At 34.5% G+C, this 24,346-nt stretch overlaps 2 protein-coding genes across 4 annotated transcripts; both read left to right on the top strand.

Moving 5' to 3' along the window:
• The first annotated feature begins 3,014 nt into the window (after positions 1-3,014).
• Positions 3,015-19,585, top strand: LOC117912782 (uncharacterized WD repeat-containing protein C17D11.16). Of its 3 annotated transcripts, XM_034827490.1 has the most exons (18): positions 3,015-3,074; positions 4,101-4,233; positions 4,363-4,506; positions 6,585-6,778; positions 6,959-7,038; positions 7,128-7,223; positions 7,346-7,469; positions 8,806-8,864; positions 8,964-9,029; positions 15,204-15,274; positions 15,401-15,497; positions 17,780-17,854; positions 18,147-18,245; positions 18,424-18,567; positions 18,663-18,692; positions 18,798-18,860; positions 19,066-19,143; positions 19,231-19,585. In XM_034827490.1, exons 3-18 carry the CDS (start codon positions 4,388-4,390, stop codon positions 19,312-19,314), a joined length of 1,479 nt encoding a protein of 492 aa, XP_034683381.1. In that variant the 5' UTR covers positions 3,015-3,074; positions 4,101-4,233; positions 4,363-4,387; the 3' UTR covers positions 19,315-19,585. The 3 variants fall into 3 exon arrangements, with proteins under 3 accessions (XP_034683381.1, XP_034683380.1, XP_034683382.1); XM_034827489.1 differs by lacking the exon at positions 3,015-3,074 and having other exon boundaries at positions 3,766-4,233; XM_034827491.1 differs by lacking the exon at positions 3,015-3,074 and having other exon boundaries at positions 3,766-4,233; positions 4,338-4,506.
• Positions 19,586-21,374: 1,789 nt separating this feature from the next.
• On the top strand, positions 21,375-24,210 carry LOC117912379 (cysteine protease RD19A-like). Its single transcript, XM_034826945.1, has 4 exons — positions 21,375-21,872; positions 21,991-22,110; positions 23,255-23,501; positions 23,640-24,210. The coding sequence occupies exons 1-4, from the start codon at positions 21,414-21,416 to the stop codon at positions 23,915-23,917; spliced, it is 1,104 nt and encodes a 367-aa protein (XP_034682836.1). The 5' UTR covers positions 21,375-21,413; the 3' UTR covers positions 23,918-24,210.
• Positions 24,211-24,346: the final 136 nt, after the last annotated feature.

Genomic DNA, 24,346 nt, shown 5'->3' with positions numbered 1-24,346 from the left:
TAAAAATTTCATCTCCAAATAATTCTTCAAAATTCCAATTTTTAGATTTAATTTTCAAAACTTTCATTTTTAAATAATTTTCAAGTTTCCAATTTTCATAATTTAATTTTTAGAACTCCAATTCTCAAATAATTTTTCAAAATTTCAATTTCTTTCAAATTTAATTTCCAAAATTCCAATTCTTAAATTTAATTTCTAAAATTCCAATTCTTAAATTCAATAATTTTCAAAACTCCAATTTTTTAAAATAATTTTTGAAGCTCCAATTTCTTTCGAATCTAATTTTCAAAAATTCCAATCTTCAAAATTTCAATTTTCAAATAATTTTCTAAATTCTAGTTTTCTTTCAAATAATTTTAAGTCCACTCTAGTTCTCATTAATCCTACGACTTTTTATTGTTTATTAGGATTTTATTTTGTTTTAATAAACTTGCTACATTTCCTTTCATGTAAGCACTTTAATAAATTTTCTTTGATTTTAAAATAATTTTTCGTTTTCCTTGATTTTTAATAAGCATGAAAATAATTGTTATAATTCCAAAACAAAGGAATTTGTGTGATTAATTCATGCAAGATCAATTGGGCTTTAGTGGGGGCCTTACATATGAGTTTTTCTCTTTTGATTGTTGACTGTCACGCTTAATGGATCTTACTTGATTTTTGGCTTGCTTTTTGGTATACATGCGATAATTTTATATTTGAGCAAACCTTGTTTCCATTTTTATGGCACTCTTACTTACTGCTAAGGTATGCTATCACTCCCACTTTTCTTATTTTTATGCATAATTCGTTTTATTATTTGATAATTTCATTGGTATCCATTACTTTCCTAGTTAATTGTCATGTTTGCTTCACCTTATTTCGTAAAGACCCATTTTTAGGGGTTTAAAGGGTGTTATGGTCTTTACCGTACCTTCCCAGTAAGTAACCTAACCCCCGAACCCAGGTTTGGTTTTTCACGGACCATCTTTTCTTATACTTAGGGTTTGTCTTTCTTATTTTGTTTTTCCCTTAAAAAATAAAACAAAAATAAGTGATAACTCCAAGTTTTTTTTTTCTTCTAAAAATCAATCGAGTGAGAACGCATCGAGCAAAATGCAGGGTCCACAAATTAACTTGACATTTTCGACACGTTCGTTTTACTTCTACCCAATGTTTTAAAAACCGGATCGGACCGACCGATCATCGACCGATGACCTTTCTGGTTCGGTCCAGCCCAATGAACCGTTTTATGGTCAAACCGGTATTGAATCGGTCAAACCGCCAGTTGAACCGCCAAACCGGTCAAACCGTCCGGTTTTTTACGAACCGGCCAAACTTTTTTTTTCCTATTCTACAAATATTTGTTACTATTAAGAGGCCCATTAACGAGCCCAATTCCTTGCCCAATACTATTAAAACTAAACTAATTACAAACCCATATTTGGTTCAAGCCACCAAGCCCAATCCAATAAAATTATAACTTCTAAATCTTTCTCTTGGGCCATGCCTCCAAGCCCAATTTGCTGGCTTGCTTGGCTTGAAAAGTATGCTGCAAGGTCTCTATTTATAGAGCACTTGAAGCACATGGAATTCATGTGCTTCCGATGTGGGACTGGGAATAGTACTAACATGGCCTCTTTGAGGGTTGGAAGCATGAGGGCTGGACTTTTGCAATGTTGTTAAAATATATATATAATAAGACTTAAGATTAATGTTTTTATTTCAAATTTTTATCATATAAAATCTTTAAAGAAATGTAAATATTTAAATTCCTATTTATTTTTATAATAATAATTATAAAAAATAATATAAACTAATTAATAGAATAATTTTAAAACAATAAAATACAGAAAAGAAAGATAAAATTAAATATTATAAATTTTTTCATCTTAAATATATCTTCATTCTTAAATATTACATATTTCTATTTAATAAAATTTAAAATATTAAAATTTATCATTTAATTTAATATACCAAATATAAAAACCAAACATTATTAAAACTTATAATTTTATATATTTTTAATTTTTATGATTATTTTTAATTTTATATAATATATAAATTATATATTTATTACATCACCGGTTCGACCGCCAGTCCGACTAGTGAATCGTGAACCGGTAATTTTTCCGGTTCGATGACCAGTCCGGTTCTGAAAACATTGCTTCTACCTTTTTCGCTTGTTTGCCATAGTCACCTCCTCCACATCCCCGATCTCAATGTGTGTTTTTTAGGGTTTTTTTTTTGTACTGACTAGTGTTAAAAAATTATGAAATGCCCCTCAAATATACTCTCCTATAAGACATGATGCACAATAGATGAGTGGGAGGGGACAAAAATCTGTTATCTGATGGATTTAGAATTTGGGAGATAGGGTTTACAGTGAAGCACATCAAGACTAGTGAAGATGGGGTGGTGTCCAAAAGGGTTGTCGCCATTTTTGTGATAATGACAATGGCTGATTTAAGTGACCAGCTTTCGGAATCAGGATGCCTTGTTTACAATGATGAAAATATCGGTAATTACGGATATATCGGTAACTCGATTTTACGGATATATCGGAGAAATATCGACGGATATTTTGGAAAAAAATTTTGGTAAGCAAAAAATTGATCAAAACTCATGGAAATATAAAAAAACCTTGTAGTAATGTAATTAGAAGTATAATAGACAATTTAAAGTTATTTTGTTGAAAATTTTGATATATATATATATATATATATATAATATGATTTGTGAATCGTAATATTAGACATAATTATATTATGTCGGTTGTACTTATACACTCATTATAAAGTTTTATGAAAAACTTATTCTAGTAAATATCAATAATTTGTACATATTATCATATAGCTTGAGGTTCAATTCTGACCGTTGGATCACATCTGGCTTCAATTTGGACCATCATATGCACATGGGTCATGATTTGTTTCCATTTTTATTTTTATTTTATTTTATTTTATTTCTACTAAATCTAAAAATCAAATGGGCCACACCACTTCTCTCACCCGGGCATGCCCTTTTCTGAAGATGCCCTCCGACAGAATCCCTAAAAAAACCCTATTTTCCTCTGCCACTCTCAATCCTCGCAGGTACTAATCTAAACATGTTATTATTATTTTTTTTTTGCAACCCCCGTTTGATTCCATAGAAAATCCATCCCTCATTCGATTTCAGGGTAAATTCGTCCTCGTTTGATTTCCGAGAAAATCCATGCAAAACCCCCAAAGAAAACCAAAAAAATTGCTTTTCTTTTACTCCCTGTGTTTTCTGAATCTGTTTTAGGGTTCTCTTTGCTGTTGTGCCATTGGATTTAAATTTCACGGACCCTAAATCCACGATTTTTGAGCCAGGCTGAAAAACACAAGCTTTGCCTGCAAATCATGATCAGATTTTGTATCCTGTGCGCGGGCTGGACTGGTAGGAAAATCTGTTTTTTTGGCCGAAAAATCGCCGAAATAAACCGAAACAAAACGATTTTTCTCTGAAATTTTCCAACCGGAGGCGATTTTTTCAAAAATCGCCGAAATTTCTCCTTTTACCGAAATTTATCTGAAATTTCTCCGATTTTGGCGAAGTTTACGATATTTCTTCCGTCGACATTTCGCCCCCCTCTTTCGTTTCGCCGACCTCCGAAACACGAAATTTCGCCGAAATTTCGGCGAAAAAAACAGAAATTTTCATCCTTTGCTTGTTTAGCAATTCTGATGGCTACCTTGAGTTTTCAAAGTGACTCTGGGGCTTGGCCCACTGCTTGAGCCCATAATGCAAACGTTTGGGCTATGAGAATGTTAACAAATTCTAAGCCCACAGTGAACTTTTGGCACCTCTTCGGCCCATGAATGGCAGTCACGCGATGGCCACGCGCTATACCCATCTTCATCTAAAAACCCAACTCTCCAAAACCCTATGCTCTGTTCGCGCTGCCTCTGTCTCACTCTCCGGTTTCTCCTCTCCCACTCTCCTCTCTTGCTATCGGATTGATCAGAGATTTCCAAAATATCTCGGATAAATTCCGAAAGTATTTCCGAAATTTATTTTAGGTGGAGATTCATTAAGATTTTGTTCCATTTTGTAAATCATATAAGTAATACATGGTGGCTCTATTGAATTTGTAGATACGGTATAGGTCGTAGTAGGAGTTTTTTTTATCCTGGTCGGTTCAAAGAGCTAGGGTTTGTTTCACCTTTTTCTCAGAGGGAGAGGGGACGGAGATACAAGAAACAATCACCCCCCATTCACATCCCAGAGGTAATCCTGACCCTTAATGTTATTTTTCTTCTTCTTCTTCAATATGATTATCGTTTCAGCAATCCGGATATCTCCATTTAAATTCCTATATCTTCATCCTTTAGAGCTGTGGTTTTGAATTGGTTTCAGATAGAACACTGTGGTGTGAATAAGAATGATAGCGGCTATTTCATGGATCCCAAAAGGGGTGTCAAAGTCTGTTCCTTCGGTGGTTGAGCCACCTTCAAAGGAGGAAATTGAAGAGATGCTCAAGAACGGTGCTTTGGAGAGATGGTAAAATTTTTCTTTCTAGCCCTCCGTATGTTTGTGTATTCATACTTATTTCCTCTGGCGTATTTAGTCCCATATTGGTTGACCTTGACAAGTCATTACTATTGTTGCTTTGCAGATTAAACTCCTATATTGTTCATTGTGTGCATGTATATAAGCATTTTGCACTGAAGAAATGAGTCTGTTAGGAAAGAACTGAATAAATAAGGGCACAACAATTAGTAGGAAATGTTTACCAATGCTATTGCAATGACAAGAATAAGAAGTCTATACAAAAGGCTAGGGTTGATATCATGTAGGAAGGGCATTTCCTTAAGATTCCTTGTGGGTCAAAGCTCTTTTGCCTAAAGTATATTTACTTATTTTTCATTAAGCTAGTTTACTTATTTGTTGGATCCTGAATTAAATTTTGGTTACTTCAAAGGAAAAGGGCTATTTGATTAGCCAGGAGAACTTTAGCAATGCTTCTTAAACTATTCTAAATTGATCAATGTAAAGCCCACAGTAAACTGTTTAAATCTAAAGCGTTACCTTTTGAGTTGAGTATATTTTTCCACTGTTGAGAAATTTAATGTCTCAGTATTCCTTTCAATCATTTACTTTCCTGGCTCTTATAGGCCTCCAGTCTACATGATAAAACTTTGGCATGAGCCAGTTATTCACTTAAATAAGACAAGCGAAGGTATATTACCAGTGATGAAAAGATCTTTGAATGATTTGTTACATGATTGCTATTTCTTCTTGGAATTTGGTTCTTATTTGTTCTACATGTCATGAGGCTGGAAATGCTGCTTCCCACTTTTATTCTGCTTGATCCCATGTTTTGTGGTTCAGCTTTCTTTAGAGTAAAGTCCTACCAACTTGTTTGTCATAGGAGATCTACCTTCAGTCCATATATGTATGGGTTCATTTTATTATAACAATCTGGCATTTGGGTTATCTATGGATTATTGTAACCAAGGATAGAAAAATTGGGATATATCCCCAATTTTTAGTTGAAATATTGGGTGTCAGGCCTGCCTGACATGATAAGTGCATCGATATCTCCTTCAACTGAAATTTTGATTTTTTTCTGCATTTATCAACGATATTTTGGTGGCATACAGATATTATACCGATTTTTCAGTAATGTTGCTGATCTAATCAGTGTCATGTCAGCATTAACTATTTCTTAAAAAATCTCTCATATGGCTGGATCTATATCCAGCCCATTAGGAAGGCCCACACAGCCCAAGTGTAGTTGTAGTCCATTAAGGTGGGTTCCTCAATAAATTCACCATTTTTTCTCTTTCTATTTCTGATGTGGGATAGCTTTTAAGCTAAAGCTAAAATATAAAATGAAGGTGCACAAACACTACCAAGCCAAGGTTTGAACCTGAGTGCTCAAGTGTGATTTTCGATTGCGGGAACCACTAGACTGAATGTCTTGTTGTGTTATGTTTGCACATACAAATTCATATATACTATATAAATTAATTAAAATAAAATTATTATAAATAAATCAATTTTAATCATCTTACGATTCCTTATATAATATTTTAATGCAAAACAAATATAAATTTAAAAATAAGATTATTAATATTTTTAAATAAAAAACTTATTCCAAACTAAATATATTATAATTTTAAATTTAATTTGTTTTTAAATTTGGTCTATTATTACAAAATGTCACAAAACATATTATACATATATTTTTTTTTAAAGAAAATTTTGAATATATATATTATTTCTTATTTATCATTTTTTAGAGTTTTTACCCATATTTTCATGAGTTTTGATTAATTTTTGGTTTATTGTTATTTTATGTAAAAACATCCATCGATATTTCCTGATATATCCCTATATATCTGTAAAATCAAGTTACCAATATATCTCTCAAAACCAATATTTTCATCCTTGCTTGTAACTAAGTATATTACCTATTACCATTATTTTATTTTTTTGGATATACGTGGAAAATGTTATATTCTAAATGGAAAAAAAAGAAAAAAAACTGTGATTGGAAGAATTGGGTCTGCATTGTTGTTTTGAGTACTATGTTGCAGCCCATTCTGTACTTCTGATGCATTTTTTTTATGCAGTGGAGATAGTGAAAGCGAGGAAGATGATGAAATTATGGATGCTGATGCTGCCAAGCAGGATGATACAGTTGCCCATGCATTAGCTGCTGCAGATGCCCTGGGCAAGACTCCAAAGAACTCAGGAACAAGTTTCCTGGACATAACTGATGGTCTGAAGGAACTTGACATGGATCATTATGATGATGAGGATGATGGTATCTCTATATCCAAAACTCTGTGCTGGTGGTGTTTTTAATTTTTAATTTTATTATTATTATTAATTTTTTGTTGTGGTTGTGAGTTGGGGGAAATGGTCTGGAAGCATTTCTAAATCATGACTTTTTTATAGCATAATTTGTTTGTGAAAAATGTTGTATTGTCATTTGTGAACTCAGGCATTGAGGTATTTAGCAAGGGGCTTGGGGACACCTACTACCCAAGTAATGACATGGATCCATACCTGAAGGATAACAATGTGAGTTTGACTGACTTTTGAATACCATTTATGGCATTGATGGTGTCTTTTGACTTGTGATGCTAGAATAACAATTTTTTTTTGGACAGGATGATGACTCTGAAGAGGTTGAGGATATGACTATAAAAGCAGAGGATTCAGTCATTGTTTGTGCACGTAATGCGGATGATCTCAGTCATCTTGAGGCATGTAATAGTTAGCTAGAGTCTACATGCTTTAGTAACTCTCCCACATTCCTCTCCCTCTCCTCCCTCCCCCCCAATTATTTATTGCCCCTCATTGGTTAGTTCAATATCTGTACAAGCAGGTTTGGATATTTGAGGAATCAGAGGATGGTGATTCAAACATGTATGTACATCATGATGTCATAATCCCAGCATTTCCCCTTTGCACAGCATGGCTTGATTGCCCACTTAAAGGTGGAGAAAAAGGTGCGTCTCATTCCACTTCTTGGTTGAAATTTGAAATTTGTGCGTGCAGGCACATGTGGACTTTTCTGTTTTTCATTCAAGTTATGTCTTTTGTTTATTGCTTTATTATGCTAATTTTGTTTAAGAATGATTGCCTAATCTCCCATTGGCCTTACAAATTTTACCTTATTTTGGAAAGTGAAATAAAAGGACAATTATGTTGGTAATATTAACTAAGTTATGTACCTTTATGATTGTGGTTTTTGGATTGTATGGTGTTTTTATGTGTACCTATCAAAAAAAAAAAAAGAAGAAAACTGTATGGTGTTTTTATGTGTGCATCATGATGGTTGTAACTTGTAGTTTCTTGCTGACTTCCTTCCAAGAAATCCTACAACTTCATGAGAACAGGTTTTTTGGGGAACTTGCTTTAGAAAGATTTCTAATTTTCGTTGAGTCTACTTTTGCTATGTAAAATTATATTCTGGAAAAGAAGCATACCATTGCTTTTGGATGGTGGGTGAGGCATTATTGTTGGGTTGTCAGTGTGCTGTATTATTAAAGAACATCTGTAAAATGTGGACAACCATCCAATAGTGTCATTCACCTCTGTATCATATGAGGATGTGAGTTTTTTTTTTTTTTTTTGTTGAATTTTCATATTTTCTTATTTTTTATTTATTTGAAAATTTTTACCTGGTTCACTTTTTTGTGATACCATACTATAGAATAATCTTTTTGTTGGGGAAGTTAATTTGTTTACCAATGATTGCATTTAAGGCAGTCAGTAGTGCAAAATTACGTCAATTGCAGAAATAATGGTGTTAGAAGTGGATCTTTATGAGGTGGGGTATCTATCAGTAGACCTTTAGTACCTATCAAAGAAAAAAATAAAAGGAAAAAAAAATCAGTAGACCTTTGAAAGAAGGTTCTCATGTGTGAGGACACCTTTATATAGAATTGTTTTGGACCTAAGATATATATTTCTCACAATGCTTTAGAATTTAGTACAAGAAGATCATATATATATATATATGTGTGTGTGTGTGTGTGTGAAGATAGTAGACTCAAGCTTCAATTGTGATGTTCTGAACCAGTTCTAGTTCATTTGTAAGCTGGCAATGCTGAAGCACACTGTTTGGAATCTGCTATCTGTGTTCTTCTCTGTTGTCTTTCAGAAAAATGCAAATTTAACCACTTCATTATCATCTTCCCTTTCATTGAGCTTGAATAATATGCAACATCATCTTTGATCATTTTTGTTGCAAACAATTTTTATTTATTCAATGTATTTTTCTCAGATTGATGTTTATCTTGTATTTTTCTTTTTTATTAAATGATTTTCATATGTTGGCAGGGAACTTTATAGCTGTAGGCTCAATGGAAACTTCCATTGAGATATGGGACCTTGACATTGTATGTGAGCTATGGACCTTGATCTCATTGGTTTATAGTTGGTAAAGCTATTGTTTGAGATATTACTGCAAAATCTCTTACTGTTTTCATTGTTCTCAGATTGATGAAGTCCAACCATTTTTGGTATTAGGTGGTGTTGCTGAGAAGAAGAAGAAAGCAAAGAAGGTCAGCTTGTGAAATTCTTATAAGCTGGGTGGTTTGAATTCTGATTTTTTGCTTTCAAATTAACACTTCTTCATGCATTGCAAATAAGTGTTAGGCTTAGGTAAATCTAGAATTCTAATATCATTTATTGGTACGAGATCATATTTGTCTCAGTGTGCTTCTTCTAATTTTGAAATTGCATTGACTTGTTAGCATTAGAAATGGTTTGGAAGGAGGGAAAACTGATGATGAAGCTCCCTGTTAATGGTATTTCTTTTAATATGCCTATCATCGAGCAAATGAAATTTATGAAATGAGTCTTTTCAAGTGCTTTCAATTACTCAAAAAAAGCCAAATCTATTTTTTATTAACACATTGGAAACGATTTTGGTCAGTATTTAGTGGATGTTTTGCCCTGTAGGCGAGTCCCTAGAACTCCATATATGAATTAGTTTTCAAGTAGCGTATTAGACTGCTGGACAGAAAATGCGCCTGTGTTGAACATGTGTCTGTTGATGTGCTATGTGCAGCAGACCGACCCTAGGAGCGCCCAGGACATAAATTTATCTGTTTTTGTGGATCCATCACATAGGAAGTTTAACAAGGACATGCTTTTTTTGAAATACTATAAAAGAGTTGAGTTATGAAGACTAAGTGGTATACAATTAAAGTTTTACTAGAAGTGAGAAGTAATGTAAAATAAGTTCTCTGTCAAAGGAAGAGAAGCATGAATGCTTTTGGGTCAAGCCTCAAGGTGCCCTTTTCTAATATATTTCTGTGTTTGCCTATCAAAAAAAAAAAAAAGGAAGAGAAGCATGAAGACTGGAACAGTGAAATGTTGGATATAATTATATTGGGATAAAGACACCCGTGTACTCATTGCTGTTTCTCACTGTCTGTGTTTTTTTTGTTTCTCTTTTGGTCTGGATTCACTGTGTCACCATGTCCATGTGGTATCCCATTTTTGTGTCCATGCATGATCAATTATCCTGTAATCAAGGATATCTGATGCAGGAGTAAAGGCAGAGAACCCATTGGTCTTAAACAGTATAGGTTAGGCTATATTTATTGGTCAATGGGCATGATTGATGAGCTCAACTATACTTGGCTATTTGAACTTATGTTTAAAAAGCATGTGCTATTTGTGGCCATTTGAAAGAAAAAACATATTATAAACACCAATAAAAAATGGGAGCTTCCCCACCGACATAGGAAGTGTTCAAAGGGGCCAGGATGCCCTCTGTTGTTTTTATCTGGCAGCTCTTCCCTCTGGTTTGCTTTTTTTGTTTGCAATACTAGTCTCCCTCCCTTCCTCCACCTCCGATTCAACTTATTTTAGTGGCCTAAAGAAATATTATTTTAACCCCCTTATAACCTGGTTGAAGTTATAGTGTTTAAGCTTTATCCAAAATTTTATGCTGCCCCATCTTCAACTTAATTACAAGTATTATGGTATCCTTGTTCAGACACAGTATTTATCTTGGTACATTCCACTAGCTTTTGTGGATGCTCAATGTTGTTCATTATGTTTGAAGAAATTAGTTCGGCCAAGCCACAATCAAGCCTTTGGGGTACTGATTTGTCTTCCCATCCATCATGGAATGAATGATCATTGTTTCACAAATTCTGGTCTGAACCAGTTTGAATGTGGTAACAAAATACTGATCTGGGTTGCTGCCTGTTGTGAGTCTTCTGCCTGAATTCTGCCCTTTGAGCTGATCCTATCAACTTGAGTCAACAGGAACTTCCAGAATCAAATTAAGAACGTTCTCTTATCATTTTGGTTATTCCAGTGGCTCTAGAGCTCAAAATTGATTCCATTGATCTCCAACTGCAAGATGTATTCTATTATCATGAACCATATATCTTTTAACTAATGTCACTTTATCGCCTTTTTCTGTGAAAATTGAATTGTGACCAGTTTTGAGTTGCTATTATATTTTATTGGTCATGCAAAAACTTTATTGCTGTGGGATCTTTTGTGATCTCTGTTTGGCATCCCTTGCATGTTCACATTGTCAATCAAAGAGCTTCTGTTTAGATGGCATGGTAGGTATGTTGTCAAGCAATATAGGCAAATATTGAGATTTGCTCCTCTTTTGCTTGTTTGGTGCATTTGGAGAGAGTACAATGACAGAATATTCAATAAGGAGGAGCATTCTGATCAGTGGCTAAAAGAGGCTCTCCCCAAAATTCTATATGTTTGGCCTCTCATTTCTTTAGGAGGTCTAGATCTTTCCTTTTTTTGGACTAATGTTTTGGGTGGGGCCCTTGGACTCAAAGCCAATTGTTCTTTCCTTTGCTTTTCATCTTTTCTCATCCTTTGGCACTTTTTTGTATACTTCCTGTGCATATGGTTTATGCCTTGTTTTAATACGTCACCTCACTGCCTATTCAAAAATATTCTTCCTCCCCTTCCCCTCCTTCCTCTCCCATCCTTTGTGCTATTAGTTCCTTGTGTTCAGGAAGATCTATTGTCTTTCTCCAAATGGAATGAATACCAGCACGTATTTCCATGTGCTTTCCCATTGGCTTCATCTTGCAAGTTCTGTTGTGGTTATCTTATTGAAGTTTTATTTCTTTGATTGCTGGGTGCACTAGTATGTTGCTGGAAACATCTTTTTTTCACTTAGAAGATTGTGGAGTACAACTGTACAACGGTTTTTGGCTTTTATATTACAAGCTTTTTATTTTTATTTTATTTTATATTTTTGGTTTTTGTTTTCAAAATTTTTAAATTATAAATTTTAATTTTAAAATATTTATTATTTTAAAATTTTTATTTCTTTTTTTGGTCTGACGTTTGTATGCTACAGCTCTTGTTTTATGTCAGCTGCATGTCATTAGGCATATAAGGGTTCTTTAGATGTATTATTTTTTTTTTGATCAATAAGCAAAAGAAATGTATTACGAAGAGGCGCTAAAATAGCGACCCACACAAATACAGTATAGAGACACTCACCCTCTTACATTTGGATCCAAAACAACAAGGAAAAACAAAAAACCTTCTCCCTCATCGCAAACCCACCCAAACTACAAAATCTATTAAGGTTGAAGGACCATCTTTAGATGTATAATAGGATATGCTACTGAATATTCATCTTCTGCGGTTTACTGGAAGCATGTTTGGCCCTGGTTTTTTTTTTTTTTCCTTTCTCTTAAGAGTACTTAAAGTATGCCTAGATTTAAGAACATAGTGTTGGGATATTTTCTCACAAGATGTTTACTGTGTTGATATTGCCTAAGCTATTTGGAATTCTGATTTTTTCATAAGTGCAACTATGCTTCAAGTATTTCTCTCTGTATATGTTATTAAATGCATATAGAAAATCAGCTTGTTGGTTATGTGGATATTAAGAGTGTGTGCAGTTTTTCTTGAAAGGAAAAGTATCTGCTGATACATATTTCTCTATAGATGCACCCAAACATAAACTCATGCTGGACAAGGTTCCAATGTGTATTTTAAGGTTACATTTTGATTTGATCTTGTAGAGGATGTACCCCATCTTAAGTTGTTGGTATAAGGTTTTGTTAAGTTGAGAGAAGTAACATATGGTTGGCGGATATGCTCATAAATGAATTCCCAAAAGTTTTTAAGATACTTATTCAACTTTCACAGTCCACCTTTCTTCATGGTGGGAATAGTTCTTAAAATGATAAAACCCTTAGCCCTTAGCACATAATTTTACATAAACTTCAAAGTGAATGGTGAAAAAGCATTTACTGCACTTTTAAGAGTAAAGGAGATGTTTAGAGTTACTTGAACTATTATTATATCAAATAAAGAGTTATTATGTGAAGCTTCAATAGATAGTGGTTGAAAATATTGCCAAAGATCTGAATCTTGGAAAGAATATCTAAAACTAGTTTGGTTTCAGACCAAGGAGAAGCTAACTTCAAGGTTGATTAATCAAAAGGTTTAGAGTGAAAGAACTTAGTGTGGTCTTTATGGAGATAAACAATATGACCAGCATGCTATAGAGATAATATGGTAGGTTAGAGAAATGAAAGGAGCATTGAAGAGATTTATCAATATGACCATGCACATGTGTAGTGTGCCTTTGACTATTATAAAAAAAGTCAAGGTATTTTCTGTTGCTTATGTCAGGTTCAACATCAAACTCCTACCTTCTAGAAAGACACTTTATTGAAGAGGGTCTGAGATGAATATGACTGTAACTCTGATATACAATTGTCAAAAAGCCTACCATTTTCAGGTCTGTTATCAGCAATGGCTAAAACTGAGTATTTGGAATTTAGAGCTGGGAGAAGAAGCAGGGTTTCAAATGAGTAGAATCAAGTTTTGCTATGTGGTTTAATGAAAGAAATTATGCATAAGTTGTCCTATGGACAGGAATAACAACCTGCTCTTGTTCAGTAAGAATGGGGTGTTTTTTGTTGATTTAAACACAAATTACCTGCATTGATATGTTTTTGCTGTGGAGTTCCAATTGGTTCTGGTTTTTCCATCTGAATTATGTGGCATCTGCTGATGGTTGATCTCAACATCTTGTATTGAAGTTTTAGGGGCTTGGTAAACAAGGATGAAAGCACTGTAGTTGAAACTTCATTATTAAATGGAAGGTGTGGTGGTGATACATTCCTGATGATCAATCTCTGAACATTGCATTAGAGTTTTAAATTCCTGGTATAAAGGACTAGAGCTTTGTAGCTGAAGCTTGGTTGTTAATGGAAGGTCAAAGTTGCTATTTGTGTTAAGGTTAAGCTTTTCTTAAGAGAGAGCATTTTTTGGGAGTAAAAATGGTTGTGCCAGTCTTTTTTTAAATCTCTTGGGCTATCATTGTCATTTGGGATAAGGTTTTTTTGTGCATGCAAGCTCCTGGCTGGGCTCTTATATGATATCTGCCCCTAAAGTAAAATAAATAAAATTCTTTTGGTGGAAACACAAAGTATAAGAAGCACAAACATATTCCACATCAACATTCTTACTACTTGAGCATAACCAGTCTATCAAGTCTGGTAGGGAACAGTCTTGTAGGGAGCAGTGAGACTAATGATAAAGGTCTGAAATAAAGGAATCCTTAAGGGATTTATCTGAGTGTTGCACCCCTTCAAAGGATATTCGATTTTGCTCCATATAGATTGTCCAAAACAAACATAGAGGAGTTGTTCTCCTAGCCTTCTTTCTCTTTCATATCCATGAAACTCCCATGGAAACCCATTAGTAACTCTTTCATCAAAGAAGGGAGGATCCAGGAAATGTTGTGCAAAGCTCTATGGCCTCCTATCTTTCCCATAATGGATGAGGAGATGGTCAGCTGATTCTTTTGCACTTGTGCACATATAATAATTACTTTCCAAAAACAGCCCTCTTCTTTTGAACTGATCCAAGGTTAGGATTCTTCTCCATGAAGCTTCCCACTTGAAGAAACCCATGTTTTTAGAGGCACAGACTTCCTTTGAAGAGAAAAACGGTCCTTCAGCCAATTCCAAAGTCAGAAAAATCTCCAGCATTGGTCATATCTATGCATACTATATCAGAAAGAATTTCCCTATATTAGAATCATTTAATGGCTTCATCAAATTCCAGATCTAGCTATAGTAATTGGGTTCATTTTCTTGGTTCCCACTTTTAGCTAATGATGTAGATCGATTACCAATACACAAAGCCAAACATCAAATTTCTCTTTTTTTTTAGTGGATTTTTTTCCGCTTAAGTTGTACATTGTGTCTATATTTTGTATATGTTATTGTTTCATCCTTGATTTATATAGCTGTTTTGTTAGGTATTTCCTCCATTTTCTTTTTATCATCCTTCTATTTTTGGAAGGATTTCTTATTATTTACATGTGCTTAAAACTATTCATAACAGTGAACAGTTCATAACAATGAATGTTTTGTTTCCTGATGAGAAGTGCAATGTTGGATCTGTGATTTCCTTCCTGTGCGGTACTTCTCTTGATATTTTATAAAATGATGATCATTTCTACAAAAAAAATTTCTAGCTGTTTATGAATTTTCTTTTTGTTTGTATATTATAAATAATTCCATTTTCAATTTTTTTTAATCTGTAGTAAGGTGCTATCCCAATGGAAGTTTATTTTGTTGCCAGTTTTCATGATAATTCTGTTTTCAGAATATTGGCAGCAATTTTTAAAAATTTTGTGATTTGATTCTGAAGATGGTTGATTTCTTGTCACTTCTCTTACCAATCTGCATACTTGCTTTATTTAGACATCGGTCAAATACAGAAAAGGCAGTCACACCGATTCAGTGCTTGGTCTTGCTTGGAACAAGGAATACAGGTCTGTGCTTGTCTATGGTTATATATATATATATAAATTTATAATACTAGGTCTATGCTAGATCTACTGTTCTCTTTACTTTTTTTTTTCTTTTTTAATTTTTAAATTCTTTAAATCTAAATGCAGGAATATACTTGCTAGTGCAAGTGCTGATAAACTAGTCAAGATTTGGGATGTCACTTCAGGAGAATGCAATATCACCATGGATCACCATACGGACAAGGCAAGTATTGGCTTGTACTTTCACCGTTGTATTTTACTTCATGGCTTAAAAAAAATTTAGGGTAAATTACAAAAACTCTCTATATTTTCACTATTGTCTCAATTTGGCCTCTTAAGTCTTTTTTTGTTTAAAGTAATGCCAAACTTTAATTATGTCTAAAGGTCAAATGAGCACTTTTGTTGTAATTTTTCATCAAAAATAAATCGAAAACGTATGTGATATAGGCACATGAACATTACAATATCAATTAAAATTTATGTCTATGTTGGGTAATGCCCACGTGTTTGTCGTATGGGTTCTTTCATCGATTTCTGACATAAAATCCTAATAGATGGGGCTATATTGATATTGGACATAATTTAGGATTGGAGGGTTGATCCTTCTTCTCTTTGCTTATGAAATCTGAACAAAGTTTTTAAAGGCGTTCTTCAAGCGCACATCGAGGCACGCTTCAGGGCGAGGCGGTTGCCAAACGCTTTGAGGCATAAGAAAAAAAAAAAACATAAACCCTAAAATGTGTATGCCTTAGGGGTTAACACATGGCTGAGGCGCACCTCAAGTGCGGTTTTCACGCCTTCTGGGTGAGGCGTAAGCCTCAACAGAGGTACTGAAGTGCCCAAAAAAATAAAAATCGAATAGAAATAGATCAAGAAAGAGAGATACAAGAAGATCCTCATTGTTTCGGTCTGTTTTTCTCTCATTGGGGTCGTCACTTTTCTGTTTCTCGGGTTGCAGATTTTCTCTTTGCTTTTCTCACATTTCTCTGGTTTTTCCGCTCATCTCTCTCGTTTTCTTTCTCTTGTTTTGTTTCTCCCCCTCTTCATCTCTCTCGTTTCTTTGTTTTATGTCTTTTTTTTTCTTTTATTTGTGGAAAAAGTCAACCTGCTATAAGCTCTATCATGTGCCCTTTTAATGCATCTAAAATTCTAAATCATTATTTCTTATTTACAATTTCCAGTGGTTGAATTTATTTTTTTTTCCCTTTTTTATAGTTAAATTTATTGAAAGAAATTTTTTTCCATTCCATTAAATCATTATAAAATTTATAAGAATATTATAATAAAAATAGAAATATAGGTCACTTACTTTATTAATTATTATTATTTTCTTTTCCTATTTTATAGTATATTTTTTTCTATATTCAAATTTATGATTGAATTATTATTATTTTTCAAATAAAAATAACTATGTACTGCAATTATTATTATTTTTTATTTTACATTATGGAATTATTAATATGGTTTTTTATGAAAATGAATTTATTGTTGATTTAATTTAATTTTATTGATTTAAAATTATTTTAAATATTTATTTAACTATGAAAATTAGAGTCCTAAAAGGCTTAAGCCTCAACGCCTTGAGGCTTACACCTCGCCTTTAAAAACTTTGATCTGAACTTCTTGCTACTCCACTTTCACATTAAGATTATAGAAAGATGGTTACTTCATGATAGAGGCATACAAGTATTCTATTATCACAATTGTAATAATCCACTGAGTATTTATCTAAAAAAAAAAATTGTAATAATCCACTGAGTGATAATTCGTGAGTACCAAGAAAGGCATCAGTTCAGAGTCGAGAATCTCAGCAAGTAGCTGTAAACAGGCAGTTGGAGTGGTAGAGCGAGCCACTTGAGTCATCAACATGCTTGTAGCAAGGTCCTTATGCTGAAAGCTCAATTTTTGATTTAAGGGGTTCAAATGGGTCGGGTTTAGTACATGTCCAGAGCTGCTACTCTTGAGCATACCTTATTAATCATCAGTTTGAGAGATGCATCCTAAACCCGATCCATGTATTTTTGGGTGAAGCTGCATGCCACTTATATCTAAAGATTACATCAAATATGTTAATAAACTGTTTTAAAATGGATGATTTTGAAGTATAATAAGATTCTAAAAAAATCAATAATTTATAAATTCTAATCTGGTTGAGTTTGGCTGTGGCCTTGGATTAACCCCAGATTTTGCTGGGGTTTAAAAGCCTCAATGACCATTTTGTTTTAGGTTGTAAACTTTTGGATAAATATAGAATATGAAAGCAGGAGCTTTTGGAGCTTGTTTTGTAGTGCCAAACCCTGTCATAATACTGCCTGGATATTGTTGACAAACTTAAGTTGGTTTCTGTATTATATTTGGCAATTGGTTGCTACAGTAACTTGTTATCAGTCTTTTATTACTGATTAATGACCTTCTAGGATTATTGCACTCACTTATTTGAGCTGGTTTACAATGCCATATGTTATTATTTGTGTTGCTACCTTCTTTCTAATGAATTTCTTACAGGTTCAAGCAGTTGCCTGGAATCACCATGAGCCCCAAGTTCTTCTAAGTGGATCATTTGATCGTTCAGTAGTTATGGTAATGGAGATATTTGCTTATTATACCGTTCATAATGAACTAATATTCTGCACGTTCATGAAAGCTATTAATGAGCAGATATTAGATCCTAGTTTGCTATTCGTAATGTCATTTCATTAAATCCAGCCTGATGTAGAGCACCTCAACCCACATCCTTCTTTTCTTATCTTGTGTGTATTTGTTTTTGTTTTTTTTTTTTTTTTTTCCTTTCTTTTCTTCCTTTTCTTGTAAGTGTGCCGCCCTTTGGTTCTCTGAACTGCAGTGATTCATTCACTATTCTTATCTGTTGCAGAAGGATGGGAGGATACCAACGCATGCTGGTTTTAAGTGGTCAGTCACAGCTGATGTTGAAAGCTTGGCATGGGATCCACACACTAATCACTCTTTTGTGGTGCGGGCTTCAATCTTGTATCCATGACTATCTTCCTTAATTTATTTGCATGATCTTTTAAATAGAAAAGCAATGCAGAAGTCATTTTGCACTGAATGACATTTCTTTGTTAAGATTTTAGTTAAGTAGCATTGAAAAAAAAAAAACTAGGATTTATAATTTGCAAATATGTTTTCAGGTCAGTTTGGAGGATGGTACAGTTCAAGGTTTTGATGTTCGTACTGCTAAGTCAGATTCGGCTTCTGAGTCAAAGCCAGCTTTCACTCTCCATGCACATGACCAAGCTGTTTGCACAATCTCCTACAATCCCTTGGCACCTAATGTATATATTCATCTTGGCACTCCTAGAAAAAATATTTGCATGCTTGCTTCCTACATTTGGTTTATGTAATTTTTCTTTTCTGATTTTCTCTACAGCTTCTTGCAACCGGATCCACAGATAAAATGGTAATCTTCTATGATCTTTGTGTTGGCCTCTACCTTGTTACCCTGCATGCATATTACACAAATGGTTCTATACTCTTGATTGAACTTTTTTCCATTTTGCCTCAGGTAAAACTTTGGGATTTGTCAAATAACCAACCTTCCTGTGTTGCAACCAGGAATCCTAAAGCTGTAAGGAACCCTCAATTTTGTATTTATTCTTGTGAACATTTTTTGGGTCAGGGAGTCTTCTAGAGTTACTAGGACAATTTCATCGTTGTTATTCTTCAAGTCCAATCCAAATAGGTTTTGGTGTGTTGTTTTTTCCTCTCCATGTGTGTGTAAGCATGTATACATGTGTGTGGGTTTTAAGATTTGTTTTGGAATATGCTATCAGGGAGCTGTCTTTTCCATTTCCTTCTCAGAGGACAGACCCTTTTTGCTGGCTATAGGGGGTTCTACGGGAAAATTGGAGGTAGAGTGGAAATTCCCTCCCAAATTTTTGGTCCATCTGTAATTTTATCTGTCTAATCCATTCTATTGAGGTTTTGATTACTTGCAGGTATGGGATACACTATCTGAAGCTGCAGTCTCAAGAAAATTTGGCAACTACAGTAGTCAGAGCATATCTAAACCCGAGGCTTGACTGAATTAGAAAATTAAGGATGCAGTTTTGGTTTTCAGCCTAAGAGCTTACATGATAATGTGATAGGAAAGCGTATTTGCTCATGCATCAGCCAATTTTGTGTGTGTGATTTGGAAAATGAAATAGTACATGATTATAATGGTCCTGTGCACCACTTGAAAATAAATTAATCTTTCTAGTGACGTTTAGAAGCTTTTGAAAATTTCAGATGGATCTTATAATGAAAGTTCTAAATGGAATTCAGTATGTGAAGAGAAATGTTTTATTTGTACTTGAGCACATAACCATTTCATCGATGCACCCTCCTCCTTATTGGACACAGCCTGTTCTGGAACCCCCACCCAGTGATGCCTCGGCCTATGGGGTGTAGACAATTCCAAAAATTAAACACAACTAAGCCAATAATAAGGATAATAGCTTGTTTATGAATTTCATCTATTATTAATTTATATTTTCTTGGATTCTTAAGGATTTTTTTTTAAATTATTATTTTATGTATATACTAAGCTTATTATTTAAATGAGATTATTAATTCATCAAACATGAGATATTAATAAATTGTGGAGGACAAGCTAATGTTTAAGGAAATTTTTGATAAGAAGACTCCAACCAGCTGACTTGACCATACTAGAATTTCAGATTGTTTTCTAGTTATTGCATGCCATTATAGTTATTTTTCGTTTCATGTAAATTAATTTAAAAAAAAACACCAAATTCGCCTGTATGATGAGCGAAGTAGAAATTCAAGCAATGAGGATTAATCCACATGCAACTGAAACACATGATTTTCTTTGCAAAATCAAGATCTTCCCATGATATTGCATCCCTTATCTTCGTATATTAGAATTTTATATTCGGTGCTGCCAAGCACATTGTTTTTTTGTTAATTGCATATCATTCTTAATTTAAACTTTAGTGTAAAATGTATGAATTAGAAATTGAACACCCCATAGTGTCCATGGAATTAACAAATATATAACAAAAAGAGTTATAATGATTTATTACAAGCCAAAATTTCGTGGTAGGTGACAAAGTGTCTCCTCCTCATTTTTCTAATTGAAAGCTTGCAATGATTAGAATTAAGGATTATTTCTTGCATGCCATTATAGTTGGTTTTAAAATCTCTCAAATTAATCCAAAAAAAAAAAGAAGAAAAAACATGCTTACTAATTATAAAATTCAACAACATGAAATAAGATAAAATAAAATGTTGGATAAAAGTACATGTATGATGATAAAACAAAAAGTAATTATTGATGAAAAATACTCTAAAGGTTCTCAATATTTATCATTATAAAGCAATCTCGTGATCATTACAATTTATTTGGATCCTCCAAATATTTTGCAAATATGTTGCTTTCTAACTATTGCATTACTATTATTATAGATGATTTTGATAAGTTACTTAACATGTGCGTGTTGGCCAATGAATTGCAAATTTTACTAGGGGAATAAATAATTAGACAGTTTGTAGATGAAGCCTTTGACCAAAGCATAGATTGCCAGCAAACATATGAGAAGTCTATAATTATTATCAAAAATAAAAATATTCATCATTATTTTTAATACATAAAAAGTATTTTTTCCAAATACAGCTATTATTTAATTCTTTTTAATCAGAGATATTTTAAAAATAAATTCATAAACTTATTATTCACCTTTTTTTTTTCCTAATCTATTGCACAGGATGACGCCATCCATGACGGAGGCCAGCCGCCATGTCACTTTTCTATCTTCGTAAATTGTCGTATGTGCCCTTAAATTATAAACATAGCGACAATAATATAAAAACGTTTGGCTGTTTTCAATTGAAGCTGTGAGAGACGTAGTGCACAAATTCACAACGATGTTCTGTCGTCACGCTACAACTTTCGATACTGTTGTTGAAAACTGAAGAAATTTGGTCCACATCAGATTTTTGTAATCAAATACCTACCACATGTTTTTTTTTCTTTGCTCCGAGTCCAACTTCGCTGGACAACTAGCAAAAGATAAGAAGCCACGTGTCAAGAGAAATCCAATGGGAGGAAAGCGAAGATAAATATCAGAGCGCCCCAATATGGCTCCGTAGCTGGTAATCCTGTGGCTGGTAAGTGCTTATGGGTACCGTCTCTCGCTCCGCTCTCCTGTTTCTCATTCCCACACTATTATTCTCTGCGGCCGTCTCCGACGTATCTTCCGATGAATCCGATGACCTATTGATCCGCCAAGTCGTGCCGGAGGGGGACGATCTATTGAGCGCTGAACACCAGTTCGGCTTATTCAAGGCTAAGTTCGGCAAAACCTACTCCACTGTGGAGGAGCACGACTACCGCTTCAGCGTCTTCGAGGCTAACTTGCGTCGCGCTAGAAGGCACCAGTTACTTGATCCTTCTGCTGTACACGGCGTCACTCGGTTCTCCGATTTAACTCCTGACGAGTTTCGCCGGAATTATCTCGGATTAAAGCCGCTCCGGCTCCCAGCCGATGCACAAAAGGCTCCGATCCTCCCGACCAACGATCTTCCTGCCGATTTTGACTGGAGAGATCATGGTGCCGTAACCCCAGTTAAAGATCAAGTATGAAATTGATCTCTATTGCTTTAAAGATTTTGTTAGTGGGTGATGGTACTTTTATTTTCAAAGAATTTGATTCAAAACACTCATGTTTATTGTTTGATTTAATTTGAGATATTAGGGTTCCTGTGGATCATGCTGGTCCTTCAGTGCAATTGGAGCCTTGGAAGGATCTCATTTTCTTACGACTGGAAATCTTATTAGCATGAGTGAGCAACAGCTTGTGGATTGTGACCATGAGGTTGGATATTCTTTCTTTTCCCACTACTTTTCGATTTGTGTTGGTGTGTAATTTGATAGTAACACTTACCTGGAAGGATGACCATGAACTTGCCTACACTTCTGCACCCTTCCAAAAAGGTGGTTGCCAAAGAATGTCTCAATTGCGTCAAAGCTGAACTTATCTCTTACACTTCCCTTGATGATTCCAAGTTACAAAGGATCAAGTGCTTCCCGAGTTAAAGGGAATGCTTGGGATTCCTACATAGGCATCGTGCACCTTCTTGGTGGGTTGGACCGACCATCAAGCACATAAGATGGTTTGATCCGTAAAGTTAGAGGTTCATTGCAAGAACAACCAAACATTGGTAAGCTTGCTTTGACCAGATTAAGAGGGAGAGAGGATTACCAATTAATTTCCAAATGAAAAATGCTTCCTTTTAGCACAATTCACATAGGATAACTGGTTAGCATTAATTTTTAATGATTTTGGAGGTACCTCCGCTTGAGACCATACTCCACCCTCATCCCACCTCTCAACCTATGTGGCTATTCATTCCAATTTGGACATCCCACTATCCTTGTGGGAAGAAGAACAAACTGGCCCTTGCATTTTCGTGTTTTCTCCGTGGGAAAAATTCCTGATGCCATATTGAATATATAACATTTGAGGGTGCGTGGGGATGAGAATGCTAGCGCTCTTTGACTGTATTGATGTATATTTGAGGGTGCTTGCAGAACTGTTTTAACTTTTTATCTCCTTTTACATCTTACCAACACTGTAATCAACACTCAAGAGGCCCGCATAATTTTCTGTGAAAGCATATGGTTTAAGAATGCATGTGTTAAGAGCAGAAAATATGTTCTTCCTATGGGATAGTAGAATAACTATGGGTACTAGACTTTCTGAATCATACATCCAAAGTTGTGGACATTTGGAACAAGAAATTATGTTTCTTTCACTTCATGCATACTAGTAGGATTGGTGCTAATAGTTTCTCCAGAGGTGTCCAAAACATTGTCCTCAAATTCATTACAATTTGCTTGGTTCTCTATAACTCTGGGTAAAAATAATACTTGCTTGTTTTATATTCTCTGCCTCATACCATGGTGAATCGAAAAATTTAGTGCCATCTCTAATCAACTTAAGCTTGTACCTTTTGCAGTGTGATCCAGAAGAATATGGTGCTTGTGACCAAGGGTGCAATGGCGGGTTGATGACAAGTGCTTTTGAGTACATACTAAAAGCAGGGGGAGTTGAGCGAGAAGAGACTTATCCTTATATTGGATCTGATCGTGGTTCTTGCAAATTTAACAAAAGCCAAATTGTTGCATCAGTATCGAACTTCAGTGTTGTTTCACTTGATGAAGATCAAATTGCTGCAAATTTGGTGAAGAATGGCCCTCTTGCAGGTAGTTAGCTGCATTTGCAGGCATTTTTTCCCCTTGTTTGTTAGGTTTGTTTTGTTGGCTTGATGAGGTTGATTTAGTGATGAACTAAATTCATGATTGACTTGAAATTTCAATAATTCTGTTGCTTTGTACATACAGTGGGTATCAACGCAGTTTTCATGCAAACATACATGAAGGGAGTTTCATGCCCATACATTTGCTCAAGAAATTTGGATCATGGAGTGGTTCTAGTTGGATATGGTTCTGCTGGTTATGCCCCTATCCGGTTCAAGGAAAAGCCTTACTGGATCATAAAGAACTCTTGGGGAGAAAGCTGGGGAGAAGATGGGTATTACAAGATCTGCAGAGGTCATAACGCATGTGGAGTGGATTCCATGGTCTCAACTGTAGCAGCTATCCAGACCACCACCCAATAGATTATGAATCCTTTGTGAAGGTACTAGATTTGTGGCACCCTTATATATATATATATATATATATAATATAATATAATACATCTGAAAAGGGGTCTCTCGTAGGCATGGTCAAATGGATTGTAATAAGCCAGCAGTCATTCTATAAAACTTGCCTCAGGAGCTGCATGTAGTTTTTAGTCCAGTATGTGTCGTTCATATTGTAACTGTCTTTTCGCCTATGTTTGATTTGATGATATAATTATGTGGAGGCAAGCCAGTGATATTAGGGTTTTAACCTAAATTGACTTGATTTTCATTATTATTTCATTGCCTGACAGCTTAACTTTTGAATCCAATTATTAGCTTGAAATTGGCATGGACGACAAAAAATTAGTCGGAGAATTTCAGTCTCGTCTGGGATTTTGATTCAGGCCAGGCCTGGCTTGTGGG

The sequence above is a fragment of the Vitis riparia genome, chromosome 4 (assembly GCF_004353265.1).
Source record: "Vitis riparia cultivar Riparia Gloire de Montpellier isolate 1030 chromosome 4, EGFV_Vit.rip_1.0, whole genome shotgun sequence".
Classification (NCBI taxonomy): domain Eukaryota; kingdom Viridiplantae; phylum Streptophyta; class Magnoliopsida; order Vitales; family Vitaceae; genus Vitis; species Vitis riparia.
Note: the sequence above shows the minus strand (reverse complement) of the source record. Positions and strands in the feature narration are given on the sequence as shown.